Genomic DNA, 24,178 nt, shown 5'->3' on the forward strand with positions numbered 1-24,178 from the left:
TTATAGGTGACTTTTGATTGGATGAAGCGAGTTTCCGACTGCAACCAATAACTAGAGGCTCTAAAGAGCCTGTGTCGCTCACCTTGGTCTATGTGAATATTAAACAATGGACACAGATGGATTCATGACAAAATTGTGTTTTGGTGATGGTGATGTTTGTAGATCTTGCTTTACTAAACATTCTTGCTGCTTACAATTATCTCTATCTATAACAGTACTTTCTGTGGAAAATGTTATTGAAAATCTTCAAATTTTAAGAAAATTGTTAAAAATTGACTATGAAGGGCAATAACTCCTTAGGGGGTCAATTGACTATTTTGGTCATAGTGACTTATTTTTAGTTCTTACTTTGCTGTACATTATTGCTGTTTACAGTTTATCTCTATCTATAATAATATTCAAGATAACAAAAAAACCAGCAAAATTTCCTCATAATTACCAATTCAGGGGCAGCAACCTAACAACCGATTATCCGATTCATCTGAAAATTCCAGGGCAGATAGATCATGACCTGATCAACAATTTTACTTCCTGTCAGATTTGCTCTTAATGCTTTGGTTTTTGAGTTATAAGCCAAAAACTGCATTTTACCCCCATGTTCTATTTTTAGCCATGGTGGCCATCTTGGTTTGTTGGCCGAGTTACCGGACACATTTTTTTAACTAGATACCCTAATGATGATTATGGCTAAGTTTGGTTAAATTTGGCCCAGTAGTTTCAGAGGAGAAGATTTTTCTAAAAGATAATTAAGATTTACGAAAAAAGGTTAAAAATTGACTATAAAGGGCAATAACTCCTAAAGTTTTGGTCATGTTGACTTATTTGTAGATCTTACTTTGCTGAACATTATTGCTGTTTAAAGTTTATCTCTATCTATAATAATATTCAAGATAATAACCAAAAACAGCAAAATTTCCTTAAAATTACTATTTCAGGGTCAGTAACCCAACAACGGAATGTCCGATTCATCTGAAAATTTCAGGGCAGATAGATCTTGACCTAATGAACAGTTTTACCCTTACAGCTTTGCTCTAAATGCTTTGATTTTTGAGTTATAAGCCAAAAACTGCATTTTACCCCTATGTTCTATTTTTAGCCATGGCGGCCATCTTGGTTGGTTGGCCGGGTCACCGGACACATTTTTTAAACTAGATACCCCAATGATGATTATGGCCAAGTTTGGTTAAATTTGGCCCAGTAGTTTCAGAGGAGAAGATTTTTCTAAAAGATTACTAAGATTTACAAAAAATGGTTAAAAATTGACTATAAAGGGCAATAACTCCTAAAGAGGTCAACTGACCATTTCAGTCATGTGGACTTATTTGTAAATCTTACTTTGCTGAACATTATTGCTGTTTACTGTTTATCTCTATCTATAATAATATTCAAGATAATAACCAAAAACAGCAAAATTTCCTTAAAATTACTAATTCAGGGGCAGCAACCCAACAACGGGTTATCCGATTCATCTGAAAATTTCAGGGCAGATAGATTTTCACCTGTTGAACAATTCTACCCCATGTCAGATTTGCTCTAAATGCTTTGGTTTTTGAGTTATAAGCCAAAAACTGCATTTTACCCCTATGTTCTATTTTTAGCCATGGCGGCCATCTTGGATGGTTGGCCGGGTCACCGGACACATTTTTTAAACTAGATACCCCAATGATAATTGTGGCCAAGTTTGGTTTAATTTGGCCCAGTAGTTTCAGAGGAGAAGATTTTTGTAAAAGTTAACGACGACACCGGACGCCGGACGCCAAGTGATGAGAAAAGCTCACTTGGCCTTTTAGGCCAGGTGAGCTAAAAATCTGTACATTGTGTCTCCAAAATTTCAACTCAATCCGCCAAGGGTGGACAGAGTGGGAGTGGATCGTAACCCTTGGCTAGCGAAGATGAGGCAAATCAATAAAGAAGTAAAATTTGTCAATCTTTTAAAGTTTTAAAAAACACAATCTTTTAAAGTGTAAAAAAAATACTGATTCCTACATCATCAATTGCCTTTGACATCTAACCCCTTCTAGTCCTAGTGTCTAATGTGCAATTTTTTAATGCGGTACACTAAAATTCAAATTTTAATCAGGTAGAAAAATTTTCATTTAATCAATTCAGGATACAAAAGGACATTTAATCAGAGATATGTTTCTTGGAAAGATAGACCTCTTGTTAATCACACTTCAACAATCTGCACTTGTAGTTATATCCTGTTTATAAACATATATATCATTTAAGATACAGCTAATTCCTGATTTCAGTGTTTTACGATATGAAGAATTTAATTTTAAAAATACAACAGAACATCCCTTTATTTTTTTCAAGTATACAAATTTTGCTTATCATAATACATGTACTTGTTCATGTTCTACATTTGTCCAGATACTAAGACAGACTTTGTTACAGTTCTTTTAAAAATATGTTACACATGATATCATATGTATCCATGTCATTAAATAAATCTTAATTAATATTAAAGAACCTTAGTGAGCGAGCTCACATACCCCACATTGTCATTGGAGAAATAAAATAAGTGTATTAAAGAAAAAAAATTGAATCATAATTTCCTGTCAATATGCACATCTACATAGTATGTACTTATTATCTACACAGTTTCATAAAATTCTGTTGTGTGGTTTGACGGTTTGATGGGCAAGGGTAACAGGTAATGCCCCTACGCTGCAGAAGAGGCACAAAAATGTCTATGTGTAACTTATTTTTATGGTATAAATTCTGTTATTTTGGTAAAAATCAGCAGAGTGGATGGAACCAAACCTAAACTCTATCTGTGACTCATCATACTAAAATTCTGCACAAAATGTGAAAGGATTTAGAAAAAAAGTCTGTGTGATTGTTCATTGCGGAATGATGGACAAGGGTAAAACTATTATAGGCCAGTTCCAGGATATGGTTTCAGACAAATCTGCCATGTGACTTCTACATGTATCAACACATGACAAAAATGTATGCATAGAAATTACCAACACATGTTGAGCAAACGGGTGAAAAGGTTTTATTTTGTACTACACAAAATATTTGGGAAATTAAAATCTAAAAGGATGATCATCCTCCCTCAGTCATACGGCAATCACGATTGTGTTCTTACGGAACATTAATTAGTTCTATACTACCCTACAGAATGATAATTATAAAAGTGCTGGAAACTTTTAATAGAGCAGGGATACAGGCGCGCCTTCAATCTGGTAAATGACGTCATAAACGTGTGCAAAATTGACGATCTTTTCCGGTGAAAGACATGATTCCAGAAATGACCTATTAAGATGGCCTTTTGGATTTCAAAATTGCTCAAAATTTGTGTCACTTAAATGAAAACATTTCTTATTTATATTCAAGTTATTGAGATGGGCAATGGAGTTAAAGCAAATGTTACCTTTTCCACCTGCCATTAAATAAATTATTTCCCGATCTTTTCTTTTTAGAACACTGAATACTAATTTCAAATTTTATACAGACATAGCACTTGTAGTTGGAATCTCTGGATTCATTGACCTTTTTTGTACTTTGAGTGAATACTGATATCACCAAAAAAATAAAATGTCATTCAATACTGAAAATGTGACCTATTTGTCTGTTTATTTGAATAAAACTTAATCTTCTTAATTTAATACTCAAAACTTTTATTTTTTTCACTTTATAAATTTAATCACTTCATCTCTTTTCAGTCAACCAAAATTATAATAAAAGTTTTACATATTTTTTTAAATCACAAACGTGTCTCATTGCTTTACTTGAATATCTGACATCTATAAATATATAGCTGCACTTATTTTTTTTCAGGGTCACAAACTAAATTAAACTACAATGTATTTTTAAATACTATCCAAGATTTTCTGTGTCCTTGACCAACTAATCTATATTTTAAAAAATTGAACATTGACAAGATGCACAAGGGAAGACAACTAAGACAATTTAAAACTAGAGGCTCTAAAGAGCCTGTGTCACTCACCTTGGTTTATGTGAATATTAAACAAAGGACACATGAAAAATTGTGTTTTGGTGATGGTGATGTGTTTGTAGATCTTACTTTACTAAACATTCTTGCTGCTTACAATTATCTCTATCTATAATGAACTTGGACCAGTAGTTTCAGTGGAAAATGTTAGTGAAAATTTACGAATTTTATGAAAATTGTTAAAAATTGACTATAAAGGGCAATAACTCCTTAGGGGGTCAATTGATCATTTTGATAATTTTGACTTATTTTAATGTCTTACTTTTCTGTACATTATTGCTGTTTACAGTTTATCTCTAACTATAATAATATTTAAAATAATAAAAAAACATTTCCTTAAAATTACCAATTCAGGGGCAGCAACCTAACAACCGGTTATCCGACTCATCTGAAAATTCTAGGGCAGCCAGATCTTCACCTGATGATCAATTTCACCTTCTGTCAAATTTGCTCTAAATGCTTTGTTTTTTGAGTTATAAGCCAAAAACTGCATATTACCCCTATGTTCTATTTTTAGCCATGGCGGCCATCTTGGTTGGTTGGCCGAGCCACTGGACACATTTTTTAAACTAGATACCTCAATGATGATTGTGACCAAGTTTGGTTCAATTTGGCCCTGTAGTTTCAGAGGAGAAGATTTTTCTAAAAGATTACTAAGATTTACGAAAAATGGTTAAAAATTGACTATAAAGGGCAATAACTCCTAAAGGGGTCAACTGACCATTTTGGTCATCTTGACTTATTTGTTAATCTTACTTTGCTGAACATTTTTTTACAGTTTATCTCTATCTATAATAATATTCAAGATAATAACCAAAAACAGCAAAATTTCCTTAAAATTACAAATTCAGGGGCAGCAACCAAACAATGGTGTGTCCGATTCATCTGAAAATTTCAGGGCAGATAGATCTTGACTTGATTAACAATTTTAGTAGTTTCAGAGGAAAAGATTTTTGTAAAATTTAACGACGATGGACGACGGAGGCTAAGTGATGAGAAAAGCTCAGGATCAGGTGAGCTATAAATGACAGAAATGATAACAATTTAACCAGGTTACATGAGTGCAACTATTTGCAACTAAAAAATAGAAAGCAAATCTTGATACTCAGTGTCATATAAAAACTAATAAAGTATATGGTAATGCAGCAAACATTTAACTACAAATCAGTTAAAAATATGTTTTGTTTTCTTCTCTTTATGGCAAACGCATTTTTTTTAATGATAAATACAATCAAAATGTATGTTATCTGCACTTTGTTAAATATGAATTTATATATTTTAGATATCAATTTCAACTTTAAGGAATTTTAATCTTTATAGGTGGCTTTATCTTCATGGGAAAGGCTTTTTTAAATAATAAATACAATCAAAATGCATATTATCTGCACTTTTATATATTTTAGATATCAATTTTAACTTTAAGGAATTTTAATCTTTATAGGTGGCTTTATCTTCATGGGAAAGGCTTTTTTAAATAATAAATACAATCAAAATGCATATTATCTGCACTTTTATATATTTTAGATATCAATTTCAACTTTAAGGAATTTTAATCTTTATAGGTGGCTTTAACTTAATGGGAAAGGCTTTTTTAAATAATAAATACAATCAAAATGCATATTATCTGCACTTTTATATATTTTAGATATCAATTTCAACTTTAACGAATTTTAATCTTTATAGGAAAGGCATTTAAAGAAATTTATCACAGCCTTAAACTGAATTATTCTAAAGGTACTGGAACCCCCTACAGCCCCTAATGCTGGAATAGATTATTTATGCCCACATTTAGTACAAAAATGCAGGACAAAAATGTTCATCATTTATGCCTTTGACTGTTGTCTGCTCTATGGTCGGGTTGTTGTCGCTTTGACACATTCCCCATTTCCATTCTCAATTTTATACATTAATTTTAAAAACAAGTTGGCTCCACTCACCTTTGAACTCTTATATCATGCCATTTCCCATCAAATAAATTAGTGGAATTATATGTTATTTTGACTTCACCACCTCCAAGATTGTATCGTAATATTAAAGCACCATTAGTAAATCCTAAAGCAAAAAAGTCACTAGATGAAGTCAATGGATAATGTTTTCCACTCCAAAATAGCAGCCCATCTTTAGTTTCGGGTTTTATTTTCATCTGTACATCAATTTTATTTCCATTTACCCTGATTAAAAGAATAAATGACATGATAAAATTTATATATTAACATGAAGATCTTCCATCTGTTTTCCGGGATAAAATACAGTGTTTCAGATAGGATTTCAAAAGAGCAGGGTGCCAATCTCAAAACAGGGAATTTAACGTGTGATATGATAATATGAAAAGGGCATGTTTTAATAAAGATATTTATCAAACATTGTGTTTATTCGTTGAAATCACTGGTTATACAAGAACAACATCATTAGCCCATATAGAACTCTATCTTTTTATTTTTAGGCTGTAAAACTTGTCAAGCAGCTTGTCACACAAGTTTTTAAATCATTACTTGGCACAGTTAAGCTTTATATGCAGCATGTTTTGAAAGGTGTCCTGCTTCATTCTGTTTCTATGGTCTGACACACTTTACCAGTTTCACTTTTCTACCTCTGCTGTCATGGCTGTGCTTAATGGCAAAACAGCCACAAAACAGCTGTGTTCAATAAATGCACAATGTTAGGATATAGCAACAGTGAAAATTTGTATTAAAAATAAAGAATACAGAAATAGATGACCAAGGCACCCTATTAACACTGCTACTAAGACCCTCTTTAACTTTTCCCATAACTCAAAATACCTAAACATATATATTCTTAAGCAAGAAGTATGTAGACATATTTTAGAATATGTTAAGTGGGTTTCTCGATGCTAGGAAAACAAGAATGTGTCCTCAGTACACGAATGCCCCACTCGCACTATCATTTTCTATGTTCAGTGGACCGTGAAATTGGGGTAAAATCTCTAATTTGGCATTAAAATTAGAAAGATCATATCATAGGGAACATGTGTACCAAGTTTGAAGTCGATTGGACTTCAACTTCATCAAAAACTACCTCGACCAAAAACTTTAACCTGAAGCGGGACAGACGGACGAACGAACGAACGAATGGACGAACGAACGGACGAACGAACGGACGCACAGACCAGAAAACATAATGCCCCTCTACTATCGTAGGTGGGGCATAAAAATCAGATTGAGTTATCTTTCTTTATTTTCAGTATGCTCCTTCTTTGGAGGATTATAAACATTACGTACAAGATGTAAATATGATCAACAATATGGCTGCCGATTTTGTTATTTTCTATATCAAAAATGAGGGCAGTCAATGACAAATACGTCTGAATTTGCTATTTATTTCACAGATTTATGGTTTTCAACATTTTGTCATTACGTTATCTCTATGAAACTACGGTAAACATTGCAAATTGTGCCCAAGTTGTTGTATTCACATTTCCTCAAATATAATTGCCGACAATTTCCAATCATTAACATATAACAGATTTTCAACCTCTCTTTATCCCTAATCATTTCTCAGATGAATATTCTGAGAAATTAAAAGACAAAAACCTCATGATATATATATGTATTCATAAATAAAAATGGTGTTTGTTTTGCAAAAATGTTTTATCAAAGATGATACATAATACACTTCAAGAGTATTTAAAGTTAGATTCTTATCCTGGAAAAAACTCATTTTTGTGGTAAATGATCAAATATTCTAATTACATGTCAATAAAACACATAAAGTTCCAATTTTACTGGTTACATGTAGTTAACTACATATATTTTACTGGTTACAGGGAGTTAAATACATATATTTTACTGGTTACAGGGAGTTAACTACATATATTTTACTGGTTACAGGGAGTTAACTACATATATTTTACTGGTTACAGGGAGTTAACTACATATATTTTACTGGTTACATGTAGTTAACTACATATATTTTTACTGGTTACAGGGAGTTAACTACATATATTTTACTGGTTACTTATATTCTTACTGGTTACAGGGAGTTAACTACATATATTTTACTGGTTACAGGGAGTTAACTACATATATTTTACTGGTTACAGGGAGTTAACTACATATATTTTACTGGTTACAGGGAGTTAACTACATATATTTTTTCTAGAGAACAACCATAGTTTACAATAGTTCGAGATTACTCTGACATCCAACGGCTGTTTTGCCAGACAAGCTGGGGCTGTGGGATATCAGAGCTCGTCCCATATCAAAAAGTGGATATTTGCCCACTAAAAATAGATGCGCTGCTTCATCGCTTCTGGTGCCGACTGACAGCCTTGTAATTATATAAATCGGGCATCAATCTGTTCATTTTTCATTTATCTCTTCATTTATGTAAGTTTCACCTACCTGCCAACCTTTATTTTTCCATATTTTAACAGTTTTCACGGAGACCCATCGATTTCTGCATTTTGACTTTCACTTTCAAATAGACGTCAAGTTACGAGAGAGTTCGTGGCCTCGAGACTCAAATATGGAAATATTTATATTTTTTCACCTCCTTTATAGGAGATCGATGTTTAACATTTAGTAGCCAACCACGATTTATCACCTCCTTTACAGGAGAACGGTATTAAGCATTAAGTTCCGACCACGATAACAATTGGAAGCTCTCAGACATTTAGATAACTTGCATCCTATAGTTGTTAATGTCTATGTCATTTTGGTCTTTTGTGGATAGTTGTCTCATTGGCAATCATACCACATCTTCTTTTTTATATCGTAAATGAACGAGGTGTTACATTATGGTCATTTGCATAAATCATCACTGTTTTCTCGTGGTCACATGATTATCTTTGAAAATGAAAGGATAAATGCAGCAATAGATGGGTGTCTGTGAAAACTGTTAAAATATGGAACTAGAGGCTCTCAAGAGCCTGTGTCGCTCACCTTGGTCTATGTGCATATTAAACAATAGACACAGATAAATTCATGACAAAATTGTGTTTTGGTTATCACGACGTGTTTGTAGATCTTACTTTACTAGACATTCTTCTTGCTACAATTATCTCTATCTATAATGAATTTGTCCCAGTAATTACAGTGGAAAATATATTCTAAAAATTTACAAAAATTTACAAAAATTGTTAAAAATTTACTATAAAGGGCAATAACTCCTAAAGGGGTCATGTTGACTTATTTGTAATCTTACTTTGCTGAACATTATTGCTATTTACAGTTTATCTTTATCTAAAATAATATTCAAGATAATAACCAAAAACAGTAAAATTTCCTTAAAATTACCAATTTAGGGGCAGCAACCCAACAACGGGTTGTCCGAATCATCTGAAGAATTTCAGAGCAGATAGATGTTGACCTGATAAACAATTTAACCCCATGTCAGATGTGCTCTAAATGCTTTGGTTTTTGAGTTATAAGCCAAAAACTGCATTTTACCCCTATGTTCTATTTTTAGCCATGGCGGCCATCTTGGTTGGTTGGCCGGGTCACGCCACACATTTTTTAAACTAGATACCCCAATGATGATTGTGGCCAAGTTTGGTTAAATTTGGCCCTGTAGTTTCAGAGGAGAAGATTTTTGTAAAAGTTAACAACAATGGACGACAACAACAACGGATGCCAAGTGATGAGAAAAGCTTACTATGTCCTTTGGGCCAGGTGAGCTAAAAATAAAGGTTGGCAGGTAGGTGAAACTTACATAAATGAAGAGATAAATGAACTAGAGGCTCTAAAGAGCCTGTGTCGCTCACCTTGGTATATGTGAATATTAAACAAAGGAAGCAGATGGATTCATGACAAAATTGTGTTTTGGTGATGGTGATGTGCTTGTACATCTTACTTTACTGAACATTCTTGCTGCTTACAATTATCTCTATCTATAATGATCTTGGCAAAGTAGTTTCAGTGGAAAATGTTAGTAAAAATTTACAAATTTTATGAAAATTGTTAAAAATTTACTATAAAGGACAATAACTCCTTAGGGGGTCAATTGACCATTTTGGTCATGTTTACTTATTTTGAGTTCTTACTTTGCTGTACATTATTGCTGTTTACAGTTTATCTCTATCTATAATAATATTCAAGATAATAACAAAAAACGGCAAAATTTCCTTAAAATTACCAATTTAGGGGCAGCAACCCAACAACCGATTGTCGGGTCAATCTAAAAATTTCAGGGCAGATAGATCTTGACATGATAAACAATTTAACTTAGTCAGATTTGCTCTAAATGCTTTGATTTTTGAGTTATAAGCCAAAAACTGCATTTTACCCCTATGTTCTATATTTAGCCGTGGCGGCCATCTTGGTTGGATGGCCGGGTCACCGGACATATTTTTTAAACTACATACCCCAAAGATGATTGTGGCCAAGTTTGGATTAATTTAGCCCAGTAGTTTCAGAGGAGAAGATTTTTGTAAAAGATTACTAAGATTTACGAACTAGAGGCTCTCAAGAGCCTGTGTCGCTCACCTGTTAATGTGTTTACTGATGTCGGCCATCTTCGTTGGTAGGCGGGGTCATTAGACACTTTTTTTAAAAATAGATACCCTAGTATTATGATTGTAGCCAAGTTTGGTTAAATTTGGCCAAGTCGTTTGCGAAAAGATTTTTATACAAGTTACAAAAATGACGAAAAGTTGTTCAATATTGACTATAAAGGGCAATAACTCCTTAAGGGGTCCTCTAACAATTTTGATCATGCTGACTTATTTGTAGATCTTACTTTGCTGAACATTATTGCTGTTTACAGTTTATCTCTATCTATAATAGTATTTAAGATAATAACCAAAAACTGCAAAATTTCCTTAAAATCACCAATTTTAGGGCAGCAACCCAACAACAGGTTGTCCGATTCAACTCAAAATTTGTGAGGGGATATATCTTATTCTGATGGACATTTAAATCTTGAAAGATTTGCCCTAAATGTCTTAGTTTCAAAGATATAAAGCAAAAACTGCATTTTACCACTATGTTCTAATTTTAGCAATGTCGGCCATTTTGTTTGGTAGGCTGGGTCATCGGACATTTTTTAAACTATAAACCACAATGATAATTGTGGCCAAGTTTGGTTAAATTTGGCAAAGTAGTTTTGGAGAAGAAGATTTTTAGAAAAGTTACAAAAAATGACGAAAAGTTGTTAAAAATTGACTATAAAGGGCAATAACTCCTTAAGGGGTCAACTGACAATTTTGGTCATGTTGACTTATTTGTAGGTCTTACTTTGCTGAACATTATTGCTGTTTACAGTTTATCTCTATCTATAATAGTATAACAGGTTGTCCTATTCGTCTGAAAATTTCAGGGCAGATAGATCTTCACCTGATCAACCATTTTACCCCATGTCAGATTTGCTCTAAATGCTTTGGTTTTTGAGTTATAAGCCAAAAACTGCATTTTACCCCTATGTTCTATTTTTAGCCATGGCGGCCATCTTGGTTGGTTTGACGGGTCACGCCACACACTTTTTAAACTAGATACCCCAAGGATGATTGTGGCCAAGTTTGGTAGAATTTGGCCCAGTAGTTTCAGAGGAGAAGATTTTTGTAAAAGTTTACAGACGACGGACGACGGACGCCAAGTGATGAGAAAAGCTCACTTGACCTTTCAGGTCAGGTGAGCTAAAAAGGGTTAAAAATTGACTATAAAGGGCAATAACTCCTTAAGGGGTCAACTGACCATTTCGGTCATGTTGACTTATTTGTAGATCTTACTTTGCTGAACATTATTGCTGTTTACAGTTTATCTCCATCTTTATAGATTATCGTTGATTATCTCAACAAGAATGATTTTCTCGCTTGAGCTGGAACAGCGAAAGTGAGAAAAGCAATCGAGTTGAGATGACCAATGATAATCTGTTTATCGCTATTTTACCTATGACGACGTTGTCAATTTCAATGTCAATTTCGTTAACAACGCACGTGGCGTCCTTAGTTTCTAGCGATAATTTTTCCATCTCAAGCGAGTAGCATGATATGAAAATTATCACAAAAAAAGATCAAAGGAAAAATGCACAAAATAGCGATAAATAATAATATTCAAGATAATAACCAAAAACAGCAAAATTTCCATAAAAATTACCAATTCAGGGGCAGCAACCCAACTACGGGTTGTCCGATTTATCTGAAAATTTCAGGGCAGATAGATCTTAACCTGATAAACAATTTTACCCCATGTCAGATTTGCTCTAAATGCTTTGGTTTTTGAGTTATAAGCCAAAAACTGCATTTTACCCCTATGTTCTATTTTAGCCATGGTGGCCATCTTGGTTGGTTGGCTGCAATGATGATTGTGACCAAGTTTGATTAAATTTGGCCCAGTAGTTTTAGAGGAGAAGATTTTTGTAAAAGTTAACGACGACGGATGACGCCGGACGCAAAGTGATGGGAAAGCTTACTTGGCCCTTCGGGCCAGGTGAGCTAATAATGAACAGATTGCTGCCCAATTTATATAATTACAAGGCCGTCAGTCGGCACCAGAAGCAATGAAGCAGCGCATCTATTTTGGTTGGGCAAATATCCACTTTTTGATATGGGACGAGCTCTGAAGTCCTACGGCCCCAGCTTGTCTGGCAAAACAGCCGTTGGACGTCAGAGTAATCTGGGACTAAGTTTACAAATGTCAGTAATATTACTAAAACTATTCATGTATATGTAGGACTCAAATCTATGGTTGGTTCCAAATCTATGGCAGATTCCTAATCTATGGTAAATGTGACGTCATGTCATCCCAAATCTATGGCAAGATTTTTTACAACCTAATCTATGGCAAGTTGTGTAATGTCCTAATCTATGGCGAATTTATGTTGTTTCCAAATCTATTGCAAATTTTGTGCAAATAGAAAACAATGCAGTACTGTACATTTTCGACCAATGACTTGTCTTAATCAAGTTGAAATTTACGACAACGGGAGCATGTCTATAAACATTTGTTAAATAAACATTCCATAATGGTCAACCAAAAAAAATCATCATTGAAATGATAAATTCATATACCTTAATACAGACTAAAGATTAAAATGTTGTGCTCTGTAAAAAATAAACATTTATTAATCTGTGCATGGTACCTGTTTAACTCATTCATTAAACCAACTAATAAGTCCTTTAACAAACAAAAAGGCCGCTTTTTATAAAAACAAAAAGTAAAAAAGTAACAAATAAAATGAACAGTTTGAATTTTCAAATAATATTTATTTCAGCGATATTGTAAATACATCTTTTTATTCGATGATGGATCATGATGATTTAAATCAAATTTGTATCTGTTAATTTTATCTTTCACTTTATAAACTGTGCCAGACGTAGACAGTAAACTACTGCTAAAACTCCTTTTTCTATATACATTAAAATTTTAAATATAGTTAACATTACTTTATTTCTCTGTATGCTTTATACATGTATATTTCAATGCCTAATGTACATGTTAATTTTCCAACTCAAATCAACATGATATCTGGTAACCTACTAAGATACTATTCAAAGGGAAATTATTGTGACATATGAATAAATAAGCATATTCACCTGCGGAAAAGTATATTCATTGCGCAACACGTCACATGCTTTTACATGTATAATTTTGGTAAAAAAACGTTTAATGTACAATTGATTTTGGTAAATATTCTCCATTACATAAATTACTCTCTGAATATGGAATAAAACAATTACTGTCTTGTTTTCGGTAAATATGTGGTTTTATTGACTTTTGAAATACCAGTTTTTCGAAAGTCAATAAAACCACGCATTATTCTTATCAAAAGACAGTAATTGTATAATATTACCAACCTTTCAATAATATCCTTTTCTGAATACTTGAGGTAACTATGTCCACTAAAATGTGCAGCATCTATTTTCTCTTCTATAACTAAAATTCAAAATTACGAAAAAATTATAGCCTTTCCATATTCTGAAGGATTTTACTACAGTATATCATTCCACACAAACATTTCAAATCAATTCAATGCAAGACATCCTCATGCTTTGACATTTTCATAACCAGAGCAAGTCATGGTGCTATCTGAACATACTACAGTGCTTTGACATTATCATAACCAGAGCAAGTCATGGTGCTATCTAAACATACTACAGCATCATTGAAAGTGTGTAATGATATCCCAGGATACAGAAAAAGAGATAAATATACCAGTGTTATTAACTGGCTGTTTCTGTATTGTTATAGATTGAAGGTTAGCTGTATTGTCTCGATTCATCTTATCTAGCAAATAAAAAGTAGCTGGGAGAAATAAATCAGACGGTTTATCTATTTTTACCCTTAAATCGTCTCCGTTGTGATGATTGATAAATGGAAAAAAATGTATGATAACAATCAAAGTCATACACCAACATAATTACTAAACTTTTTTTTTATGATATGAAGTTAAAAATGTGATGCAAATGTCTTTCATGCATAAAAATACATCCAGAGTTAAGAAAGCTTAGGTGTATGAAAATTTAAACCAGAGGTGAACATCCCTTACTAAGCCATTGGCCAAATTGGCTTTTTCTGTATTGGCCCTGTCCAAAAAGCAATATTTACTCTTGATTTATATAAACAGGGCAATGTCATCAGTATTGCACATGCTGATTTATCGGTATATGTTTTTCTTACTATGCTTACAATGTGTGCCATGATACCTCAGAAGGCAATAACATATATATCTGTCTTTACTTACTATCCTCGCAATCTGAGCCATGATATCCCAGAGGGCAATAACAATTATATTCTCCTTTATCAGGTTGACATTCGCCAGCATTTAAACACGGCTGATCTACACAAGGATGGTCACAGTTGTCAATGTTTATACCCTCTCTTGCGTCTGACACTACCTCTAATGGACGACCATTAATTATCATCTACAAATATAAATATTACATTTTGAATTAATGTTTATACTTCTCTTATCCCAAATTGTATCGGAGGATGTGGGCCATTAATTATAACTTGAAATTATATATATGCAACACTTCCAAACGTGTCCTACTCCCCCAAACGTGTCCATTCTCCCCAAACATGTCCATTATATTAAATATTCCCTAAATGTGTCCAATTTCATGATCCCTAAACGTGTCCATTATTACACGCCAAAACCCTCACATATTTTAGCGATAATACATGCATGGCCATCCAAAATCAATAATGTTAACAGCAATTCTATGATGGGAGACTCAGTTGAGGAAGTGGTCATTTGAAGTTTGTTCAATGCCAGTTGTGAATGATTAGCATAAGAAAAATATTGCAAACTTAATTTGTAAAATATGAATTGACTTTTGACTGAAATCGATTATTGTCCAGTTGCAAGTATTTCATTCACATTTAAAGCAAACATACATATAATTCTTGTACTGTTGAATTAATTGTTTACTATGTAAATTATTTTGTACTAATAAACTCCATTGATGCCTTTTATATCGATCCAAATATTGCATGTCTTTTTTTCACCAGAATTGACTTCCCATCTTTTTTAAAACACCTTTCTAAGTGTTACATATATAAAGAGGGTTGACCAATGCAAATTTGGTGACAGCCTTTCCTTTCAAAGGTTGAATTATTTTTATCATTAACAATCATTTGAAACAAATAAATGGGAAATGTGTTTCATGGGACACATTGATTTTGATTTTTTGTGTTTTAACACCACTTTTAAGCACTGCATTTAAGGCTTTTTCCTGGCAGTCAGTTTTTATTGGTTGAGAAGCCGGAGTGCCCAGAGAAAACCACAGACCTTAGATAAGAAAACTGACAATCCTAGTCAATTAAGATTAGAGTCGAGTGCACCTGCACAAGGGGGGGGGGTTCAAACTCACCTCATTGTTGACTGGCTAGTGATTACAGTAGTAACTACTTAGACCACTCAGCCACCAAGGCCCCTCATGGGACACAGATGATGCCCCCCACTTGCATATAACTTTATAAACGGGCATAACTCAAGAACTGTAAAAGTGGTGCTTCCCAAATTTATACTTGATTTGAGTTTTGATATTGAGGCAAACTAAAATAAAAGAACAGAAACGAAAAATTCAGCAATTTGCCATTTGTAAGGGGCATAACTCTAATACCTTTTGTATACAGCCAGTGTATGATGAAGTCAGATTGGCTAGTTTAGATATTACCTTTTGTATACAGCCAGTGTATGATGAAGTCAGATTGGCTAGTTTAGATATTACCTTTTGTATACAGCCAGTGTATGATGAAGTCAGATTGGCTAGTTTAGATATTACCTTTTGTATACAGCCAGTGTATGATGAAGTCAGATTGGCTAGTTTAGATATTACCTTTTGTATACAGCCAGTGTATGATGAAGTCAGATTGGCTAGTTTAGATATTACCTTTTGTATACAGCCAGTGTATGATGAAGTCAGATTGGCTAGTTTAGATATAACCTTTTGTATACAGCCAGTGTATGATGACGTCAGATTGGCTAGTTTAGATATTACCTTTTGTATACAGCCAGTGTATGATGACGTCAGATTGGCTAGTTTAGATATTACCTTTTGTATACAGCCAGTGTATGATGACGTCAGATTGGCTAGTTTAGATATTACCTTTTGTATACAGCCAGTGTATGATGAAGTCAGATTGGCTAGTTTAGATATAACCTTTTGTATACAGCCAGTGTATGATGACGTCAGATTGGCTAGTTTAGATATTACCTTTTGTATACAGCCAGTGTATGATGAAGTCAGATTGGCTAGTTTAGATATTACCTTTTGTATACAGCCAGTGTATGATGACGTCAGATTGGCTAGTTTAGATATTACCTTTTGTATACAGCCAGTGTATGATGAAGTCAGATTGGCTAGTTCAGATATTACCTTTTGTATACAGCCAGTGTATGATGAAGTCAGATTGGCTAGTTTAGATATCTGATCAAAGTTTTCATGTCCACCAATGTAGAGATCCTGTAACAATGTCAGTTGTGTGAAGCCACCTTCAGCATTCCCCTCTACTCTCAGTTGGTTGTCTATCTCCATTATACCTTGTAATCCTGTTCTGGTAACTTTAACATGGTGCCACTCATTTAATGTAACGTGCTGAATACTCCTGAATAATCATAAACAAGGATTTTTTTAAATAAGTTGTATATAAAATGAATAGCAGTCTTTATATTATATTTCAGTTATTTGGAAGTGGCTTTTTAAGAGAGAAAGTATTCATACAAAATGTGACAATCTCTCTTTCATGAGGAATTTGAATTAAAAAAAAAAGAAACTTAAAGTAGTAACACTTAGATTTAGTTTTTTTCTAATGTCATGTTAAAAATTTTCTTCACTTGAGCAAACATTTATTGTCAAGTCAATGTCATTTGAGCATCTTTAAACCATATAAAATATAAGTTTATTAAAAAAAATTTGTATGCATATACTTTTAAACTACAGGCTCTGTGTCGCTCACCTTGGTCTATGTGCATATCATAAACAAAGGGCACAGATGGAGGATTCATGACAAAATTGTGTTTTGGTGATGGTGATGTGTTTGTAGATCTTACTTTACTGAACATTCTTGCTTCTTACAATTATCTCAATTTATAATGAACTTGGCCCTTAGTTACAGAGAGAATATTTTGTTAAAATTTACAAAAATTTACAAAATTTACAGCTGTTACCAGTTTATCTCTATCTATAATAAAATTCAAGATAATAACCAAGATAATAACCAAAAAAGAAAAATTTCCTTAAAAATTTCCAATTAAGGGGCAGCAACCCAACAACCAGTTGTTGGATTCATCTGAAAATTTCAGAGCAAATAGATCTTGACTTGCAAAACAATTTAACCCAATGTTTAAATTGCTTTGGTTTCAGAGTTATAAGCCAAAATCTACATTTTACTCCTATATTATATTTTTAGCCATGGTGGCCATCTTGATTGGTTGGCAGCTGGGTCATCGCACACATTTTTTAAACAAGATACCTCAATGATGATTATGGCCAAGTATGGTTAAGTTTGGCCCAGTAGTTTTAGAGGAGAAGATTTTTGTAAAAGATAAGAAAAAATTACGAAAAAGCATAATTTCCTTAAAATTGCCATTTCAGGGGCAGCAACCCAACAACTGGTTGTTCGATTTGTCTGAAAATTTCAGGGCAGATAGATCTTTACCTGATTAACAATTTGACACCATGTCAGATTTGCTCTAAATGCTTTAGTTTCAGAGTTATAAGCCAAAATCTACATTTTACCCCTATATTCTATTTTTAGCCATGGCAGCTATCTTGGTTTGTTTGGCCGGATCACGCCACACATTTTTAAACTAGATACCCCAATGATGATTGTGGCCAAGTTTGGTTTAATTTGGCCCAATAGTTTCAGAGAAGAATTTTGTAAAAGCTAACGACGGACGACAACAATGACGACAGATGACGCCAGACGCAAAGTGATGAGAAAATCTCACGTGGACCTTCGGTCAGATTTGCTCTAAATTCTTTAGTTTCAGAGTTATAAGCCAAAATCTACATTTTACCCCTATGTTCTATTTTTAGCCATGGTAGCCATCTTGATTGGCTGGCCGGGTCACCGGGAACATTTTTTGAACTAGATACTCCAATGATGATTCTGGCCAAGATTGGTTAAGTTTGGCCCAGGAGTTTCAGAGAAGAAGATTTTCGTAAAGGTTAACAACAACGATGGACGGACACCAACTAAAAAGGAAACCCCATGTTAATTGTAAAAGGAAATCTAAAAGAACATAAGCAGAAGTTAAGAAAGAAACTAGATGTCTCACTCGTAACATTGCCTAGCTATCCCCCTTTTCAAATTCCTAGATCCATATCTTACAACTTTGACACCCCATTATCTTTTTAAAAAAAAAGCATTCAATTCTTCAATACAAATTCAGAGTGGTTTTACTAAAAATACTCCCTTTTTTACCTTAGTACTCCTGGTCCAGTACCCAGATCAAATTTGAATTCTAGATGTCCTTCCCTCATGGCTAAGGAAATAAAGTCTCCCTTTCTGTCATTAGTGTAGCCATTATACAATATCAGCCCCTCCCAACTGATTGGTTTGAACACCATCTCAATCTCAGTGAAGGATAAAGAAGATCTTTCTAGACCTGGGTGTCTAACAAAAGAATGGCCACCAAAATATGGAACGTGTATCTCAATTCCTACAAAACAAACACTATTAAATTCTGTCAAACATGCGACCAACAAAACAGCCTGTTTTAAAAAGATTAGTGTAGCCAAATATATGATGATGCATTTAAAACTTACTCTTTATTTAAAAAAAAAAATTGGCAAGAATTCTGAATTTATATTTTAAAAGCAACATTACAGGCTTTTAAAATATTAAGCATACATTCTTTAAAATGAACTTTAAAAATTTAACTGCATGTTTAATACAATGCAAAATTCAAAACTACTCAATTATAAGATTAATCAATCAATCATTTTACTTGTAACATTACAACAAGACTTTCCTCGTAATGTGGCACATCAGTAGTTATTTTATGTTATTTGCATATTATTTCTGTTGGTATGATTACTCACTTTGTTGACACAGCTCTCCTGTCCAACCCAAGAGACATAAACATACATGCTTATCTGCTGAGGTAGCTGTACATAAACCGCCATTCTGACAAGTAACTCCTAAACATTCCTCTGAACTGCATTCACCTGGATATACAAAATTAGTTTAAAGAAAAATCATTCTTAAAGTCTATTTTGTAAACCAAAATGTATCTTACATTCAAATTAAAAAAAAATGCTGACATTAAATCTGTATGCCAAATAACAATGGACTTTGAATTACCACAACAACCTACATTCAAAGTGGCAATAGTCTAACGGGTATTTGCCAATTCCCATAATTGACCTTGTATTTATAAATCCCATTTTTAGTTGTCTCCCTTATTACCTTAGCTGTATTTGGCAAAACTTTTAGGAATTTTGGTCCTCAATGCTCTACAACTTCGTACTTTATTTGGCCTTTTTTACTTTTTTGGATTCGAGCGTCACTGATGAGTCTTTTGTAGACGAAACACGCGTCTGGCGTATATACAAAATTTCAGTCCTGGTATCTATGATGAGTTTATTTATAAGGGACATATTATTTTATTGACAATGGAGAACTAGCAGAAATAGCAAATTTTCCTGAGCTAATGTAAGTACCTTTAATTTTTATGCCCCACCTACGATAGTAGAGGGGCATTATGTTTTCTGGTCTGTGGGTCAGTTCGTTCGTTCTAATCAACTTGAAACTTAGTACACATGTTCCCTATGATATGATCTTTCTAATTTTAATGCCAAAATAGAGTTTTAACCCCAATTTCACAGTTCACTGAACATAGAAAATGACAGTGCAAATTTCAGGTTAAAGTTTTTGGTCAAGGTAGTTTTTGATGAAGTTGAAGTCCAATCAACTTGAAACTTAGTATACACTAGAACACACCCGTTATATCATGGGTCTGTGACTGTGAATTAAAGTATATAACTATGCGTAAGCCTTATTTTAGTATTGGTATTGCCATTTGATAAAGTCATGCCGATTATAAGATACACAGTTTTCTCTGCTTTCAAACTCTTTCTGTGTGAACCTGTCGACCTGGAACTTATCAATTATTGGTAAAATTAATTATTTGGAAAACAAAAGGTCCCAGAATGGAGTATTTTTTTAATCAACAGCATTGTCCTGAATTAGTTATAAATAAAGTTGAATTCTTTGATTCCCTGTTTTACTGATTAAATTACTACAATAGGGAAATTGACAATTATTGAATTTAGTGCTGTCAACCCTGTGATTATGACCTGTGTATATAGCAAAATCCTAAATACACCGTTAAACTTTGTTGGTGCGCCTGTCAGATGCGGGACGTACAGATAAGATAATAGATAACAGGTGAATTTAGTATTACTATTAATATCGGTATCAGATTCAACCCGGAACTTGTTATTATTGGCAATATTAATTATGTGGAAAACAAAAGGGTCTGGAGTGGTGTAATTTTTAATCTACCCCATTGTCCTATATTAGCTATATATAAAGTTGAATTCTTTGATTTGTCGTTTTTACTCGATGACGGCTGACAAATTGGACCTCGTTATTTTAGTATTATAGATGTTCCCTATGATATGATCTTTATGATTTAAATGCCAAATTAGAGTTTTTACCCAAATTTCACGGCCCATTATTATCAAATCTTTTGAAAACATTAATTTGTTGTTAACTAAAAACCTTTGACACCAGAAGTTATTTTTTACGAAAAGTTAATTTAAACCGATGATACATACTTTCAATCTATCATGCTTTGCATTGGCAAAAGCCAATTTTGTCCAGTATAGAACCAGTCTACGATTGACAAAGGGAAGTAATTTGTTTAAAAAGTGTATAATAACAGAATCAAATCGGTAATTGGCAAATGGACTTTTATAAAGCAAGATGCAATGCAAAATTAAAGAAATTAATAGGTCCAAACTGATTTGATCAGGTTGTGAGTAGGCAAACATGTGTTTATTTAAAGGGCATTAAATAACATTCTGGCCTAGATTTACTTTCCTACAACACACTTTTTTTATTACCAATTGGGTATAGTTCTGCCTACCAAAAATAGTCCATTCCTGATCAATTGCCAATATGTAGCTTATTTATATGTACAAAAAGTTGTTTTTCACACTTACCAACATTCAGACCTAATTCTGCTTGACCAAAGAAGTCCACTTGTCTCATGTCATACTGCTCATTGTTAATATTCATACTTTGTATACATCCAACAAATGACTGTGTTACACCAACTCTCTCAGCAATAGAATGCATATCAATATATCCACCAAGATACAACTTCAATCTTAGAGTCAGTCTAGAGTAAGCTCCCTTTAAAAACAAATTTATATTAATTACAAATGAATGATGTCAATTCAATATATATATTGTTAAGTATATTTTTTAGGTGGAATAAAAAAAATCAATTAAAATAATCTTTTTAAGTTCTATATTTATTGCGACCAATTGAAAGCATAATAAAATTGTATGAACTATGTATGTACTATTTTCTGGTATGCTCTTGTTGACCTGGCATGAGTTTATGGTGGTTAATGTTACATTGTCACCCCAAATTATTTGCCTTATACAAACTTTATTTCCTGCTAAGTTATCTAACATCTATCTTCTGTGTCCTGTAGTTGTCTTAATGGTTGTATTGTTTTTTACATCTTCAGTTTGATTGTTGGGCTTAATTTGACAGTACATGTTTAATTTCTTTGCCATATTTATTCTATTGATATTATTCCATGGTTTTGTCTTTCAATTCACAGTTGTGACGTGATCATCAGTTTGCAAATAATTCTGTTCAAACTGGTGCTAGGGGCCGTATTAAATTTGCAGTGAAGTTCAAGTTTTATTGCTCCATGTTGAAGGTTGACATTAAGATGAAGAACAGCTTTAAGGCATTGTTCCTTTGCTTTTTTTATGTGCACATAGTGATTTTGTGTCATGGATGGATCCCCTATAATCTTACTTTTTAATTATAACATGAGTAAATTTCCATGTGTTTTAAGGTTTCATACAGTTCATTATGAATGATTCAAGTAAAGAATGCAGTTACTGGAAGGATGTATGTCATTGTTGGCCTGCCTAATTCTTTTACCACACTCAAGTTTGCCTTATAAAATTCAAACATATACCTGTGAAAGACCTTGTATCATATCATGATCATTTAGCTTCAGGGAGCCTTCGTTACCAACCCTTTTTACTGTGACCATATTCCAATCTCCTATGTCTACTCTGTCTTTACTTTTTATAACAGCCATACCTGTACCACAATCATACCTGAAAAATAGTTTCTTATGTAATATAGGTAACTATAAACATTAATTGTCCAATTTTTGGTTATATTTACTCTTCAATATTCACATAAGTAGGCTCAGTTTCAGATCGTACAGTGCTATGGTAAGGTTGTCAAACCTCTAATTTAGTCCTGTATCCTAAAAAACACTTTTGTTATTGTCATATAATACAATACACACTAATACTTGTTGGTTTTATTCCAGGTAGAATATTAATTGAGATCGCAAGTTGGTACAAAACAATGTATTTATATATGTCAGTTTTAGCAGAACTTGTCTGTAATAAAAGACCATATCTTTGACTTCACATCTCAATACCTGTATTATATAATCATTTATATATGCACTCTATATTAATTTACAATGACTACCTGAATTCTACAAAACCATCCATCAGGGCTATGGAAAAGAAGTCTGATTCTGCATTTTTCTTTTCCCCGCTAAACAAAATCAAACCATTTGATCTGTCAGGTCTAATATTCAACTTAACTTCAAACTGTTTGTAGCCGTCTGTTAAAACAGGGAATGCCATGTAACCATCTCCAGAAAACTTGGGATATTTTACAGGAACATCTGTAATAAATGAAAACATCACATCATATAATATCCATATGTTCACAAAGACTACTAACGAAATAATAGAATACAATGTTTCAAAATGCAATGACCCTAGTACAGAATTTGGTGATGTTGATATTCAGGCATTATCACAAATGGTATGGTAAGGGAATTTAGTTATTTTAAATATCAGGCATGCTCACATATCAATTCATTCAGAAATTGTCTAGCAGCATATAGACTCATGGCAATTAGGAGCCTCTCATCTGACATAATGAAGGTGACCTATACAGTATTATTATTAGATGTCTATTTCTTAGAAAATGTGTTTCAAGAATAGAAATATGATTCTTGCAGTTTTGCTTATCTGTTCTTTTTGGAAATTCACTATACATAATAGTATGTGGGTTTATCACATTTTTACACAACTTAAATCTGATTCGTGTACTTGAACAAAATATCTAAAAGATGTGAACTCAATCTTCTATGTACATGTGTAATGCGGTGACTGAATATATAAATCAAGGATGGTATATTATAATGTTAAATAAGTTTAATTTAGTGATAATAATGGTGAAAATACTTTATACTTTTCTCCTAATTTATGTCACACGACTAAAAAACATGATAATTACTAACATGACATTTGCAATTCTCTCTGGATTTATTTCATCTGTTCTAGTAACAAAGAATTTTGTTAATCTATATTACAAATGAGTCACAAATTGAGGAAGTCTGCCAATTTTAAAACCATCTTCGTAAAAACAGTTATTAATTTTAATGTCAGTATATATAAAAAAAAATTTGTTTCCATTAAATAAGTTTGTTCATTACTCACCTATAAACCATTAGGTTTTATGGTAAAAAAAAGATCTCTTGAAATCAGAGGTATTATTACAAATGAAATGTCAATTCTT

General features: G+C 33.0%; 1 protein-coding gene across 1 annotated transcript in view; it reads right to left on the reverse strand.

Annotated features, from left to right (window-relative positions):
• LOC139501805 (pikachurin-like) overlaps window positions 1-24,178 on the reverse strand; it is a 36,901-nt gene that overhangs the window by 4,294 nt on the left and 8,429 nt on the right. The window contains exons 4-12 of the mRNA XM_071291026.1: window positions 23,075-23,276; window positions 22,542-22,686; window positions 21,540-21,732; window positions 19,413-19,538; window positions 18,793-19,030; window positions 16,743-16,971; window positions 14,603-14,783; window positions 13,716-13,794; window positions 5,902-6,135 (exon numbers count right to left, since the gene is read on the reverse strand). Coding sequence (XP_071147127.1) covers window positions 5,902-6,135; window positions 13,716-13,794; window positions 14,603-14,783; window positions 16,743-16,971; window positions 18,793-19,030; window positions 19,413-19,538; window positions 21,540-21,732; window positions 22,542-22,686; window positions 23,075-23,276 — 1,627 coding nt within the window. The remainder of the gene's footprint in view (window positions 1-5,901; window positions 6,136-13,715; window positions 13,795-14,602; window positions 14,784-16,742; window positions 16,972-18,792; window positions 19,031-19,412; window positions 19,539-21,539; window positions 21,733-22,541; window positions 22,687-23,074; window positions 23,277-24,178) is intronic.

The sequence above is a fragment of the Mytilus edulis genome, chromosome 1 (assembly GCF_963676685.1).
Source record: "Mytilus edulis chromosome 1, xbMytEdul2.2, whole genome shotgun sequence".
Taxonomy (NCBI): Eukaryota; Metazoa; Mollusca; class Bivalvia; order Mytilida; family Mytilidae; genus Mytilus; species Mytilus edulis.